At 37.0% G+C, this 16,778-nt stretch overlaps 1 protein-coding gene across 2 annotated transcripts in view; it reads right to left on the bottom strand.

Moving 5' to 3' along the window:
* Positions 1–16,778, bottom strand: part of TTC27 (tetratricopeptide repeat domain 27) — a 172,046-nt gene that overhangs the window by 116,197 nt on the left and 39,071 nt on the right. For both annotated transcript variants that reach the window (XM_072770575.1, XM_072770576.1), the window contains exon 9: positions 12,798–12,864. In XM_072770575.1, the coding sequence (XP_072626676.1) occupies positions 12,798–12,864 (67 nt within the window). The remainder of the gene's footprint in view (positions 1–12,797; positions 12,865–16,778) is intronic.

A 16,778-nucleotide genomic window follows, 5' to 3' on the forward strand; every position in this document is an offset into this window, starting at 1 on the left:
CTATTCTCTGTCACTATGATTTAGTTTTATCTACCATAGAATTCCAACTAAATGGAATCAGGCTTCTTTAACTCAAAATTAAAATTATATTTTTCAGATTCACCCATACTGTTAAATGTATCAGCACTTCATTTCTTTTAACTGCTCAGTATCATTTCTTTAGGTGGATGTACTGTAGTTTATTACTCCCTTGTTGATGGACATTTGGGTTTTCTCTAGTTTTAAGCTATCATAAATTAAACAGGTATGAACAGGGATGCCTGGGTGGCTCAGTAGTTGAGCAGCTGCCTTTGGCTCAGGGTGTGATCCCAGAGTCCAGAATCTCTCATGAATAAATAAATAAAATCTTTAAAAAAAAATAAAACAGGTATGAACATATGTATATATGTCTTTGTGGGGACATATATTTTTATTTCTCCTAGATAACTACCTAGAGGTAGCACTGATGATTAACTCTATGAGAAAATACCAAACTGTGTTCCAAAGTCATTATACCATTTTGCATTATGTTACATTTACAATAGATAAGAGTTCCAACTACCTCACATAGGATGAAGTCTTTTAAGTGATATATAGTGGAGTTTTAAAATGCATTTTCCCAGGCAGCCTGGTTGGCTCAGCGGTTTAGCACCGCTTTCAGCTCAGGGAGTGATCCTGGAGACCCGGGATCCAGTCCCACATTGGGTTCCCTGCGTGGAGACTGCTTCTCTCTCTGCCTATATCTCTGTCTCTGTCTCTCTCTCTCCCTCTCTGTCTCTCATGAATAAATAAAATCTTTAAAATAAAATAAAATGCATTTTCCCAATGACTACTGGTATTAAGCATTGTCCATATTCTTGTTGGTCATTCATATATCTTTGGTGGAAGGTCTGTTCAAATCTTTTCTCCATTTTCAATTGCTTTGTCCTGTTAAGTTGGAAGAGGTCTTTATTTATTCTGAAAACAAGTCCTTTATGAGATACATGTACTGTGAATATTTGCTCAGACTTACCTTTTCTTTTTTTTTTTTTAAGATCTTATTTATTTATTAGAGGGAGAGACAGAGAGCATGAGCTTGGGGGAGGGGCACGGGGAGAAGGAGAAGCAGACTCCCTGCTGAGCAAAGAGCCCAACGTGGGACTCTATCCCAGAACCCTGGGATCATGACCTGAGGTGAAGGCAGATGCTCAACTAACTAAGCCACCCAGGTGCCCTTGTCTTTCATTTTCTTAATGATGTCCTTCAAAGTGTAGATTTTAATTTAAATGAAGTCCAAAAAATCTTTTTATCCAGGTTTTTTTTTTAACTTTTATTTATTTATTCATGAGAGACACAGAAAGAGAGGCAGAGACATGTGCAGAGGGAGAAGCAGGCTTCATGCAGGGGGCCCAATTGGGAATCGATCCCGGGCCTCCAGGATTACGCCCTGGGCCGAAAGCAGACATGCTTAACTGTTGAGCCACCCAGGCATCCCAGTTTTTCTATTATGGTTCACGGACTTAGTGTCCTAGCTGAAAACTGCTCATCACCCCAAAGCTACAACAATTTTACCTTAAGAAAATTAGGAAATTTAGGTAAATAACAGATTTTTATATATAAATTCCTTTGTGATTTTTTTATTGAGTCACAGATTAAGTATGTTGTTTATTTATTTGGTTTCCAAATATTTAAAGTTTTTTCAGATATCAAAGTTATTTATGTAAACTTTAATTCCACTGTGGAAAGAGAACATATTCCATATGATGCTTATTTTTTTATTGAAACTTATTTAACTGCCCCAGTATATGGTCTTGTTGAACATATCAAATGCACTTGAAAAAAAAACATGGTCTACGGCCATACCACCCTGAACGCGCCCGATCTCGTCTGATCTCGGAAAAAAAAACATGTATTCTGAGTGTGTTGTTCTATAAATATCAATTCAGTCAAGCTAGTTGGTAGTATTCTTGAAATTATCTATTATTATTATCAGTGTTTTTGTCTAGTTGTCCTATCAATTGCTGAGGGAAATGTTAAAAATCTCCAAATATGACTGTGACATTATCTATTTCTCACTTTAATTCTACCAATTTTTGCTTCGTATGTTGTTAGCTGTTATTAAGCACATATACATTTATGATTATTATGTATTGTTAGTAAATTTTCCCTTTATTATGAAATAGCCCTCTCTGTCTCTGAAAATAGTCTTTGTAATGAAACCCATTTCATTTGATATTAATTTAACAAATCCAGACTTTTTATATTTAATGTTTCATGGGATAGTATTTTCTATCCATTTATTTTCAATCTGAGTCTTTATATTTAAAATACACTTCTTAGGGGGATCCCTGGGTGGCTCAGCAGTTTGAAGCCTGCCCTTGGCCCAGGGCGCGATCCTGGAGTCCCGGGATCGAGTCCCGTGTCAGGCTCCCAGCATGGAGCCCGCTTCTCCCTCTGCCTGTGTCTCTGCCTCTCTCTCTCTGTCTATCATAAATAAATAAAAAATAAATCTTTAAAAAATAATAATAATAAAATAAATTTCTTAGATCATATACTTGTATCTTGAGTTGTTTTTTTTTCCATTCTGACCACCTTTGACTTTTATTTGGAATATTTATCCATTAATATTTAACACAATTATAGATATGGTTGAATGCATTTGTAATCCTATTATACTGCCATTCCTGCTTTCTTTTGGGGTTATTTGAATGTATTTCAGATTGCCATTTTAACATAGCATTGGAGTTTTAGCTAGATGGTTTAATAATTTTAAATAATTTATTTTTTAAGTAGGCTTCATGCCCAACATGGGGCTTGAACTCATGACCCTGAGATCAAGAGTTGTATACTCTACCAACTGAGTAAGCCAGGTGCCCCTAGATGCTTTTGTATTTGTAAATTGTTGCTCTAGAATGACAGTATCTTTATTTGTCCATGATGTTCTTAGAATTAATAGTGTAATTCTTCACATAAAATGTAGAAAACTTGTAATCATGTCAATACATTTATCCACCCCTTGCATGCTTTCTACATAGTTTAGAAAATGCCAAGAGAGAATTTCATAATTTTAGATAGAAATATAGACCTTAAAGATACTGTAAGGAAAATGATGTTCTTTTATACTTATCCACATATTTACCATTTCAGATACTATTTCCCACTAAACATCTAGGTGTCTGTATGAAATTATTTCACTTCAGCCTGAAAAATTTCATTTAGCATTTTTTTTTTAACAGTAAGGGCTTGCTGACAATAAATTCTTAGTTTTCTTTCATCTAAAAAGGTCTTCATTTGGCCACAATTCTTTTTTTTTAAGATTTATTTATTTTTTTGAAAGAGAAAGAGAATGCACACACACAAATGTGGGAGGGGCAGAGGAAGAGAAAGAAAGAGGAAGCAGACTCCCCACTGACTGTGGAGTCTGATACATGGCTCAATCCCAGGACCCTAGGATCATGGCCTGAGCCAAAATCCAGAGTCAGCTGCTTAACTGACTGAGCTACCCAGACACATCCTGGCCATAATTCTTGAAAGATATTTTTATTAAGTATAGAATTCTGAGTTGATACATTTTTCATTTGAACACTTTAAAAATGCTGTTCCACTGTCTTGTGCCCTCCATAGCTTCTGAAGTTAGAGATATTTGCAATCTTTTTTTGCTTTAATGTGTCACTTTTCTCTGTTTCTTATCAAGATGTTCTCTTTATGTTTTATCTTACTAGGCTGACTATAACATACTCAGGCCTGATTTACTTTGTTTCACACTGCTTAGGTCTCAGGGTGCTTCTTAAATCCATAAATATTGAACATTCATACATTTGGGAAATGTTTTAGCCAGTATTTCTTCAAATTGTTTTTTTGCTCTATTCTCTCTTTCCTTCTGGCTTCAATTCAACTTGTATGTTGAATGTTCTGATACTATCCCACATATCCAAGAGATCTTATTCATTATTTTTATCTTCCCTGTCTTTCTGGTTCTTCACACAGGTTATTAGCCTCTATTGATCTACATGTTCTCTAACTCTCTCTTGTATCATCTCCATTCAACTGTAAATTTCATCCAGAGAATTTTTATTTTACTTATCGTATGTTCAGTTTTAAGATTTCCCTGTGGTTCCTTATACTTCTCATTTTTCTTCTACAAATTCCTCTTTGGGACTATTAAGAAAATTTTTCCTTTATGTTACCTAATATAATTAAAGAATTTCTTTAATCCTTGTCTGTTAATTCCAACATCTAGGTCATGTTGGACTTGGTCTCCATTGACTTTGCTCTTATAAATTGCTCACATTTTCTTCATTCTTCATTTGCTGAACAATTGTGGATGATATCCTACATATTGTGAATGCTTTTTAAAAAAATTTTTTTAATTTTATTTAAATTCAATATGCTAATACATAGTATAACACTCACTACACATCTCATCATGTACCCTTCTTAATGACTGTCGAATGTTATATTCTTGAGCGTGAATTCCGTTGTTCTGTTACAAAGTGTTGGCTTTTTACGTTTTAACACATAACCTGGTTTGACTGAATATGTACACATAGTCTCCTAGGTGGCTGCTCAGAATTTCATCTGAGTTCCTTTGTCATTAACTGAGCTGCTTAGAGTGTACCCTACACATGCATAACTTAAACAACATTTACAGACAGAATGGAAGAATCCTCATCTGTGACGCTCTCCTTTATGAAATGTTCTTCCTCACATTCCAGCAGCATGGTAACCTCAATGTTTGTCCTCAGAAAGACTGCCGAATTGCTATCAGAGTTTTAGCTGCCCTGGACGTAAGACAATGGGATTCAGCCATAGGAGAGAAACAAGAAAACCACCCAATGTCGTTCTTTTCTTCCAAGCAAAAAAAATCATCTCCAGAATCCTTCTGCCTTTGGTCATTCTCAACTGTCATCATGTAGTTTTTTTTTTTTTTATTTCTTGCATTTTGCCCATAGTTTGTCATTTTTATCTGCAGAAAGATGGTTCCAATCAGAGCTTACTTGGCCATCACAAAAGCTGAAGTCCTCCAAATAAAGTTTAGAATCAGCTTGTTGATTTCTGAAAAGAAAAAAAGCCCACTGGGAATCTGAACACTATTAGATTTAATTTATAACTCCATTTTGGGATTACTATCAATTCATCAATATTGAGTCTTCCAATCTATGGATATTGTGACTTTTCAATTTATTTAGATCTTCTTTAATTTCTCATAGCATTGTCATTTTTAGTATACAAGTCATATACTTCAGTTAAATTTATCATTAAATATTTGATACCTTATGCTATTCTAAATAATTTTAAAATGTCTTTCCCAATTATTCGTTGCTAGGAATATATAAACAAAACTGATTTTTTTTTCTTTTAAGATTTACCTGTTTGAGAGTGAGAGATTGAGAGAGAGAGAGAGAGAGCACGAACAGGGGTAGGGACAAAGGAAGAAGGAGAAGTAGACTCCCCACTGAGCAGGGAGCCCAAAATTGGGGTTCAATTCCAAGAGCTTGGGATCATGACCTGAGCTGAAGGCAGACACTTAACCAACTGAGCCACCCAGGTGCGACACAACTGATTCTTCTTTTAATTGACCTTGAATTCTTCTCAGATCTCACCTATTACTTCCAGTAGCTTTAGTATCAATTCTTTACTATTTCCGATGTATACAATTGTGTCATCTATACATAATGATAGTTTTATAGCTTCCTTTTCAATCCCCGTACCTTCTGCATCCTCTTCATGTTTTACTGCACTAGCTGGGATTTCCAATTCTATGGAGAACTGAAGTGCCATTTTCCTGATCTTAAGGAGGAAAGGTTGTTTTTCGTCAATAATGATTTTATTTTATTTTATTTTATTTTTTAAAGATTTTATTTATTTACTCACGAGAGACTTAGAGAGAAAGAGAGGCAGACACACAGGTAGAGGGAGAAGCAGGTTCCACACAGGGAGCCTGATGTGGGACTTAATCTCGGGTCTCCAGGATCACGCCCTGGGCTGAAGGTGGCGCCAAACTGCTGAGCCACCTGGGCTGCCTGTCCATAGCGATTTAAATAGATTCTTGGGGATCCCTGGGTGGCTCAGCAGTTTGGCGCCTGCCTTTGGCCCAGGGCGCGATCCTGGATTCCCGGGATCAAGTCCCACATCGGGCTCCTGGCATGGAGCCTGCTTCTCCTTCCTCCTGCGTCTTTCTCTCTCTGTCTCTCTCTCTCTGTCTCTCTCTCTCATAAATAAATCTTAAAAAACAAAAATAGAGATTCTTCATTGATGTTCTTTACTAGGTTGACATTCCCTTCTATTCCTAGTTTACTAAGAATTAATATAATAAAATATTATGTAACATTTATATTGGTATTCTACATATTAATATGATATATATTCAAACACACTTTATAAGTAAAATTATAATATAAGGTTTGTTAAAATTTTTTCAAATGCTTTTTTTTTTTAAAGATTTGATTTATTTTAAAGATTTTATTCATTTATTCATGAGAGACACAGAGAGAGGCAGAGGGAGAAGCAGGCTCCCTGCGGAAAGCCCAATGAGGAACTCAATCCCAGGACCCCAGGATCGTGACATGAGCCAAAGGCAGACGTTCAACCACTGAGTCACCCAGGTGCCCCTGATTTTGTGCTTCTATTGAGATAATCATTTGGCTTTTCCCTTTTACTATACTAACAGGATGAACTGCATTGATTGTTTCATATTAATCCAATTATGCACTCTTGAGATAAACACTATTTGGTTATGACTTAATATCCCATTTTGCACTTGCTGCTTCAAATATTTTGTCCAGTTTTGTAGTTGCTTACAGTTGAAGTTCAAAATCAGGACAGTTAGAGTAAACCCACAGGGCAGCCCGGGTGGCTCAGCGGTTTAGCGCCACTTTCAGCCCAGGGTGTGATCCTGGAAACCCAGGATCAAGTCCCACATTGGGCTCCTTGCATGGAGCCTGCTTCTTCCTCTGCCTGTGTCTGTGCCTCTCTCTCTCTCTCTCTCTCTCTCTCTCTCTCTGTGTGTCTCTCATGAATAAATAAATAAAATCTTTAAAAAAAAAAATAGAAGTAAACCCACAAATAAGTATTAACCTTAAGCCATGGTTAACAGTGAAGAGAGAAGTCTAGCAGTGACCGAAGTAGATGGTGGTAAGAAGAGCTTTGATCCCACTAATCCTATTACTCATTCTGTCTATTCCTGAAGTAGGATATATACAAGGAACTCAGTTCAACTACAGTCAAAAATACTTAATAATCCTCTGTTTAATAACAGTTAACCTATGAACTGAGAGAAAAAATAAAGCATGTCTATCTCTTCTTTAAAAGTTACCAACTTAGGGCAGCCCCGGTGGCTCAGCAATTTAGCGCCGCCTTCAGCCCAGGGCCTGACCCTGGAGAACCGGGATCGAGTCCCACATCGGGCTCCCTCCGTGGAGCCTGCTTCTCCCTCTGTGCCTCTGCCTTTCTCTTTCTCTCTCTCTCTCTCTGTCTCATGAATAAATGGAGAGAATCTTTAAAAAAAAAAAAAAGTTACCAACTTAACTCAGAGATCACTACAATGTTCATTATCAATAAATGCCTATTAAATTAAAATGTACAAGTAACATTTTGAAAGACAAATATTCAAACCAGAAAGAAAATCAAAATCCTGAGCTATACCTGCTTAATATAGAATGTGTCATCATGTAATGTTAACATAAACTATCAGAAATATCACAGCTATCTTGCAAAGTTCTATTGCCTATCTTAGAAAATTAATGAGTATGCCCTAAAAGAAATATAGGCAATCATTTTAATCTGTAAAAATGGCTTGCAAACTATTTTATGTTCATAGATAAGCATTTATTAAATAGCTTTAAAATTAATAGCAGAAAGAGAGAATACACACAATATAACATATAACTTCTACAGGTCTTTTTCCTTTCTTCATTTACAGAGACTTTGGGGCTTCAGGCAGACACTCAGAAGGCAGGCTGCCAGTATCAATTTACACTTAAGCAAAACTTTTGCCAATGAAAACTGAAACACCTGTATGAATTAACTAAATTGTTCCCATTTTCAACAATGAAAGGAAATTAAAAGCATTACTGAATGTCACTGACTTGGCCCATCTGAAAGGAAATAACGTAGATAACAGCTAATTTTAAATTATCAAGCCGATACAACATAAATGGTTCTCTAAAACAATATGGGTTATTTTTACTATGAGTCATTCAGTTTTCCTGAAATGTGTGGATCAAATATCTCAGAAACAGCACTACATTATGACAACCTTAAAAAAATAAAGTATTCCTTTTAGGATAAGCTTCTGACATTCCTGAACTAAAACATTCTCCCAACATCTCTCTCATATATTTCAACATGCTACACCAATAGGAAAACACTACTAAAAATTTCTCCCCCCCAAAAAAAGATTTTACCATTTTAGTAAACTTTAAGACAGTTTATTAAAACTGAACAAAACTCAGGAAAAATGAGCCATTCATTTGTTTATTCAATAAATATTTAACAAATAGCCGGTAACTATGGCCCCCATCCCTTCAAGTGCTTACAATCCAGGGGCAGAAATATTAAGACTTGTGTTATTCTTGCGCTTCTATTAACCAAAGACACTTCATAGTCTCAATAGTTGATACCCTTAGTTCCAGGCCACCACACTGTTGCCACAGAAGGGAAATGGATGCCCAGCAAGAAAGAATATGCCGTTTCTTTCCTCTCTGCTCCCTTCTCTCCCACATCTACTGCCAATTTCAAACAGGTCTTATCCACTTAGGAATTCCTATTCCTTGAAAACAGAATACTCTCCTACAAACCAGCAATCAGATGGCCCCGCTCATCCCTGAATGCTATGGGTGCACCAGCTCGACTTACTCAAAGGTACTTTCAGGACATTCTTGAATTTGATCCTCAAAACAAGATTTCAATGATGAGGAAGGGGCATATCCCTTCCTAAAACAAGGGAGTTAAAACAAGATAAAACAAGTAGTTATCCTTCACATCACATAGCACTACTAAAATCATAAAACTAAGGGAAGCAATAGAGCATCAAGTTATAGGAAAGAAAGAAATCCTTTCCAGGGGTCAAATATATTTCATTCATTCTCTTCTTCTGCATCCATTATTGAGCAACAGCTATGACTGAAGCATTGTACTATACTGGGCCTTGTAGAAGACCGAGAGAAGAACAAAGCCTTGTCCCTGAAATGGGGAGTTTATAGTCTTGTGGGAGGGATAAGGAATATACATAAATAATTATAAGCCCAAATATGAGCCTTGTTAAGAAAAGGGCACAGAAAGAAGTTCAAGAGTTCAGAAAAGGGATAGGACGAACACAAGTGTTCTCTTTTTGCCTAAAATATTCTTTGGGAATAAAAGGTAAGGGATATTTATATATAGGTCAGTCAATTATATAGGATATAAATTTTAGACAGAGACAGAGAGAGAGGCAGAGGGAGCAGCAGGCTCACTCCAAGGAGCCCGATGCAGGACTCGAGCCCAGAACCCAAGATCATGCCATGCCCTAAGCCAAAGGCAGACGCTCAACTGCTGAGCCACCTAGGTGCCCCTCTAATTCCTCTTATTATCTGCTTCAGTATCATACACAAAGAATGGATAGGAGGAAGGATCAATAAATGCAAGAAGGAGTTGACAAGGGTTCATCTGGATTTTTCTAGTGTAGGCTGTATGCTTCCTTTGGAATCAACAAAAGAAGGGAGTGGTGCAGATCACAAAGTATTGCTGGGGCACCTAAAAGCCCTCCTCACATAGAAGTTCCTTGCCCTACTTCTTATGAATTAAAGATTTACTTGGAACTAAAAAACTCATCTCCTGGGACGCCTGGGTGGCTCAGCGATTGAGCATCTGCATTTGGCTCAGGATGTGATCCCAGAGTCCCAGGATCGAGTCCCACATTGGGCTTCCTGCAGGGAGCCTGCTTCTCCCTCTGCCTATGTCTCTGCCAGCCTCTCTTTCTCTGTGTGTCTCTCATGAATAAGTAAATAAAATCTTTAAAATAAATAAATAAAAAATAAAATAAAAAACCTCATCTCCTTGGAAGAATCATGCCTGGCACTATGCATCACTGTAATAATCAAACAGCTTTCCTCTAAAGGGATCAGTCCCCAGGTCAGGTCTGACTTGGATGAGAGTTGGAAGAGGACAGAGAACAAAAATGTTATAAAGTCCTTGGGGGGAAAGTATAAAACTCAAATTTATCACCTTCCCCCCTGCAAGTTAGGAGATGAGTTACCTACCCCAGAGATTACTAGAGTTAATTATTTCAGAAGTACTTCACAGTAGAAAGGAACAAGACAGGGGCAGGGGTGGGCATGGAATCGGAAAGGGAAACCATAAGAGACTCTCAACTCTGGGAAACAAACCGAGGATTGCTGGAGGGGTGGGAAGGAGGGATGGGGTCACTGAGTGATGGGCAAGTGGTGAATTGAGCACTGGGTGTTATATAAGACTGATGAATCACTGGGACGCCAGGTGGCTCAGTGGTTGAGCATCTGCCTTTGGTTCAGGTTGTGATCCTGGAGTCCTGGGATCAAGTCTCATGTCAGACTCCCCATAGGGAGCCTAGCCTGCTTCTCCCTCTGCCTATGTCTCTGCCCCTCTCTCTGTTTCTCTCATGAATAAAATCTTAAAAAAAAAAAAAAAAAAAAAACTTGATGAGGGCAGCCCAGGTGGCTCAGCAGTTTAGCGCCACCTTCAGCCCAGGGTGTGATCCTGGAGACCTGGGATGGAGTCCCACATCGGGCTCCCTGCATGGAGCCTGGTTCTCCCTTTACCTGTGTCTCTGCCTCTCTCTCTGTGTCTCTCATGAATAAATAAATAAAATCTTTAAAAAAAAAAAAACAAAACCTGATGAATCACTGAACTCTACCTCTGAAACTAATAATAAAGCATATGTTAACTAAATCAAACTTAAGCAAAATTTTTTTTAAAATGAAAATAATAAATAACTAAAAAAGAAAAACAGGAAAAAAGGGAAAAGTTTTTTAAAGGAAGAAATAAACCCACCAACTCGAAATGCTAAAATACATTTAACTGCTTGTTTATAAATCAAGTATTTTAGTGTCTTTTTTAGGATAACTATGGCTAATATATATACCTTGATAAACCACTAAGACCAGTCCCAAGAAGATGTTATTATGGACCCCCGCCCCACAAGAGGCCAGCAGGAACACTTCCTAGCACATGTTACATCCTGTTTACCCCAGTTATCGGAAGAAACCCAAACACCCAAGCATCCTGGTCACATTCATCATCTAGACACTTGTCCTCATCCAGCTCTGTACTTCCCTATGGTAACTCAAACTCACCACCATTCCAGATCCTCCACATCTTTCCCTGAGCCTCACTTCATGGATCACCTTCCCACTGAGATCCTTCCCGCCACCTGACTAAAACAGCCGTACCCCCGTGCCATTCGTATTCCCTTACCCTGTTCTATATGTCTCCAGAGCACATCTGTTAAATATTTCTCTTTGTATACAGTGTATTGTCCCCACAAGAATGTAAATCAATGTAAAGGCCAAGAAGGAAAATACTTTGTTGATACTGTATCCCCAATGACCAGCACAAAGCTTGACATATATTCAGTATTCAACAGAGATTAGCTGGGTAAATAGGAAACACAGGATCATTTTTTAAATTAATATTTTAAAAAATGTTGAACACTTTACTTGTCAAATTCCTTATAGCATACATAGAGAAAACAGGGACATTTCTACATAGTTACCTAAACACAGATATGCTATCATCATCAACACTAAAGATTCTTAAGATACTGAAGTGAGAAAATAAAAAGAGGCACCCAGAGGACTCAAAGGATTCACATCCAACCAGTTCCAAAACCATAGGCAGAAAGCAGTAACTTGCAAAATTCATATTACAATACAAAGTAAGCTAGCTTTTCTACCAGATAAAAGTACTTCATTTTTGCCTTATCTGAAAAATAACAAAGAAAGAAAACATCAGAATTCTCTCTTAATTTTAACTATGATAATAAAAATGCCTTTGAAAAAATTATCTTCAGCAACTTGTGCTCATCAAAGATGTACATTATCTTTTTATCCATAAAGCTAAGAAGATGATGTCTGACCCTTTGGTATGTGACTTTTCTGTTCTTGAAAAGCCTTCTTTGATCTCAAATCCTCATTTATTACTCGAGCTTTCCTTTTCACTGCCATTCTTCTCCAACTGTAGTCTTTATCTATCAACTTTATTTTCTTACACTCCATTCCCTCCTTAATTCCCTATAATGAGGGGACTACATGTACAATACTGCACCGAAACTGTCCTAGAGCTGAGTGATGCACCCCTGATCATCAGTGCCCACGGCCTGTCTCTGGACAGCGCTGCAGTGGGGGATGCTGATGAGCACTTCATGTTCCTGACACTGCCCTACTTTCTCAGTCCATATAACCCTCACCCTCTTGCTTCTGGTCCTTGCTCTCTAACTCCTCTTTCTCATCCCATATATGCAGGCATCACCCTCAGTTTTAGACAAAAGAGTTTCATACTACAGTGGTCTTGGAGTGAGGATTCAGACTCTTGCTCTATCATTTCATTTGTTCATTGGACATGGAGCACCTATCGGGCCCTGGGATCAAACAATGAACAAGAAATATTTGGCCACTCCCCTCAAATCCAAGCAAATACAAAGAAAAATGCTTATGTTTACATCCACAGCAAGATATACACAGTTTGGAAATTAAAATGATGAGGTTTTCTTTTCTCCTTAATTTCCCTACATGGCAGTGTTTCAACATGAGCAATCTTAGGCAAGAATATATGAGAAGCAATATCACATACAAGGAAAAACATGAAATGGAAAGGACATTACTCACTGATGTAAATGCCAGCAGCTCCTCTTCAGTTAACTTATGCACTGGGTTATTCTTTTGGAAATTTGTGCTTTAAATTTTAAAAAAAGAGCAAATTAATTCTAAAATGCATGTTGTAACTAATGAAATATTATTTTTTAAAAAGCAACATAAACTTTATTTCAAGGCACATATTTTAATACTATTGCATTATATACAAATGTAGATATTAGTTTGCCAAAGATAAGTATGACACTAAATAATATAATAAGTAAGTGGGATCCCTGGGTGGTGCAGCGGTTTAGCGCCTGCCTTTGGCCCAGGGCGCGATCCTGGAGACCCAGGATCAAACCCCATGTCGGGCTCCCGGTGCATGGAGCCTGCTTCTCCCTCTGCCTGTGTCTCTGCCCCTCTCTCTCTCTCACTGTGTGCCTATCATAAAAAATATATATATATATATATATAAAATAAGTAAGCAATAAAATGCTGACAAATAGGGGCACCTGGATGGACCATTCGGTTAAGCGTCCAACTCTTGGTTTCAGCCGAGGTCACGATTTCGGGATTGTGAGATCAAGTCCCACACTGGGTTCTGCACTCAATGGAGAGTCCACTTGGGTTTCTCTCTCTCCCTTTCTCTGCCCACCTCCCACAAAATAAATCAATAAATAAAATCTCTTTGAAAAATGTTGAGACACAAAAAATGCTGACAAAGGGTGCCTTGCTGGTTAGGTGGTTAAGCATCTGCCTTGGGCTTGAGTCACAATCCCAGGGTCCTGAGATAGAGCCTCACATCGGGCTCCCTGCTCGGCAGGGAGCCTGCTTCTCTCTCCCTCTGTCACTCCCCCTGCTTGTACTCACTCACTCTCTCTCTCAAATAAATAAATAATCTTAAAAAAATTTTTTTTTGAATTTTTAAAAATATTTTTAAATGCTGACTAAAGGTGGTTGGTATACTAAATGTTAACATAATTTATTTTACTAGGAAAAAGAAATCGAATCTGGCAGCCTCAGAAAGAAAAGAATGAACATGGAACCAGCTCCTAATTATCAAACTCATGCCAAAAAAATTAAAATATCACTGTAATCATTAGGCAAAATTTAAGAGGCTGTCAAAGAGGCAGGAAAATGGGAATTCTTAGATCCTGCTGATCCAAGTATAATTTGATCAGATGATTTTACTAAACAATTTATCACTATCTTGTAAAGTGAAATCTTCATATATCTTAGCTCAATAATAATTTCATAGAGCCCAGAGAAATTCTTGAACAGGTGTACCAGGAGCCATATACAAAATATCCATAGTAATATTGTGTACAACAGGAAAAAAAAATCTTGAAATAATCCAAATGTCCAAAAAAAGACTGATAAACTGAGAAATATTCACCCAATGGGATGCTATAATCCAAAGTAAATTATAGCTACGTATAAAAAAGAATGAATCATAAAAACATAATGAGAAAAAAATCACAGACTACACATAGTAAGATATCACTTTTATAAGGCTCAGAAAAAAACAAAATGAAACTGACTTAGAAGTACAAAAACGTGAGTAAATATATTTTTTTGAAAAGGCAAGAAAATAACAAATACAAAATTGAGGATAGTGGTTACTGTGTTTTTTTTTTATTCAAGTATAATATAAGTATAATATAACATACAGTGTTATATAAGTTTCAGGTACACAATATAATGATTCAGCAATTCTATATATTTCTCAGTGCTCAAGATAAGTCTACTCTTAATCTCCTTTTTTATTTTACCCATCGCCACTCTGGCAACCACCAGTTTGTTCTCTGTATATGAGAGTCTGTTTTTTTTGTCTCTTTTTTTCTAGCCCCATCGTTTCACCAATCTTCCATCTATAAGAATTCACCTTCTCATTGTTTCCTTTCTAATCGTGTTTCTTTTAAGATTCATTTATTTATTCATGAGAGATACATAAAGAGAGAGAGGGAGAAGCAGGCTCCATGCAGGGAGTCCAACATGGAACTCGATCCCGGGTGTCCAGGATCAGGCCCTGGGCCGGAGGCAGCGCTAAACCGCTGAGCCACCCAGGGCTGCCCCTCCTTTCTAATCTAACACAGCTTACTACAATGTCCAAGTCACCTCTCCACAGGGAAAATGGCCATGGGGATTAGACAGAGGTCAGGCAATATAACAAAACCACTGTTTACAACTCCCATGGTAACTCAGTTCATGTAAATCATCAATTCACTGATTTCCTACCCATTTATAAACACTGCATCAGGTGCTCCAAGATTCAGAAAACAATCAAGTTGTTTCTACCAAACAGGGGAGATTTAAGTTGCTTATAAAATCCACTCAGCACTTCTAACTGTTCCATATATTAAGATTCAACCAATATTATACTTGGGGGAAGAAACAGTATTTGAAAACAAGAATTTTTTGTTTTTATTTTTTAGTCCTCTCTCAACTATAAAGTCTAACTCATTATACATACCTAAAGCTCAATTGACAGAATGCCTGGGAATATGTATGTTTTGTTTGATTTAATTTTCTGATACACTGTCAATTATGAATTTGCTAAAATGATGTTTTAAGAAATTACATAAAGGAGAACTCAGAATTTGAGGTCAGTAAAACCTGGATTCAATCCCTAATTGCTGCTCATAATTCTCAGCAAGTCATTCAGCCAGTTGAACCCCAATTTCCTATCTGAAAAACGGAGAAAGCAACTTTAAAGTTGCTAGAACATTAATGAGAGATGATGTGAGAAGTGCATGGTGCAATTCCTAGCACATGGAACTGCTCACAAATGGTTGCTATTTATATTAATTATATACTAAGCATCACTACGAATTAGACAATTTTTCATTAGTATGCAAAGAATCTGTCACTAGAATCAAATAATATGATAGAACAAGAGATCTGGGCTTAGAAACAGAGCTCTATGTGTGTGATCCCTTTTACCCAAACAAGAAGACTGGAGGACTATATTCAACTTTTGTGTAAATGAAGTGTGAAAAAGAGGTATAATGCTATGAGGTGGAGACAAAAGGATAAGCTCTACTGAGTTATATAACAATTTTTTTAAACAAATCCCTCCTTTCTTATCTATTACTAATTTGACTGTTCTAAATATTGCAACTTTGTGAAGTACTCCATTTTGAACATTCTCCAGAGAGGTGAGACACTGATATAGTCTCAAAGCATCTTCCCATAAAATGTTAATTACAAAGGTGAAAAAGAAAAACTCTATAAAAATGGAGATGTCTTAAAAAAAAAAAATGGAGACGTCTGGCAAATGTTGCTTCAATCGTGATCAAAGTTAAAGTCAGCAGTGGGACAAACGGACAAATCAAAATTGTGTCCTACTGCTAGGATGCAAGAAGAACCACAAAACTTCCCTTCTCTGATATCCCTGCTAAAGATGCATAATGCAAACTAACTGTAATTTTTTTAAATAGGTCAAATTCAGTGGGGAAAGTCTACAAAGTAACTGGCTTATACATTTCAAAAATGTCAAGACTATGAAAGTCAAGCTATTCCGGCATGATGGAAACTGGAGAGACAGGACAATTAAAAGAAACACATGTATTTTACAGTGGGTCCTGTGCTACAAAGGAGATTATTGGGACAACTGGAAAATTTGAATGGGATCTGAGTATTAAGTGACAATAAAGTATGAATATTTATTTCCTCATTTTGATAGCCATATTGTGGCTATTATAAAAAAAATACCCTAGTTTGTTGGAAGCATGCACTGAAGTAAGTATTCAGGGATGATACAGTGTCCTGTTAGAAAATTATTCTCCAAAGTTCTCTACAATGCCTTCCCCTTGCCACTTTTTTTGAAAAGTGAATTTTGAAATTATTTCAAAATAGAAAATAAAAATAAAAGGAAAAACTATTTCCACCACACATAAGATTCAATAGTATTAAGAAATAATTCTATCCTTTGGATTGTAAATAACCTCAAAGGTCAAAATAATCATTCTCAACTCTCCTAAATACTTTATTATAAGTTTACTCCTAGCTAAA

This window comes from Canis lupus, chromosome 12 (genome assembly GCF_048164855.1).
Source record: "Canis lupus baileyi chromosome 12, mCanLup2.hap1, whole genome shotgun sequence".
Taxonomy (NCBI): Eukaryota; Metazoa; Chordata; class Mammalia; order Carnivora; family Canidae; genus Canis; species Canis lupus.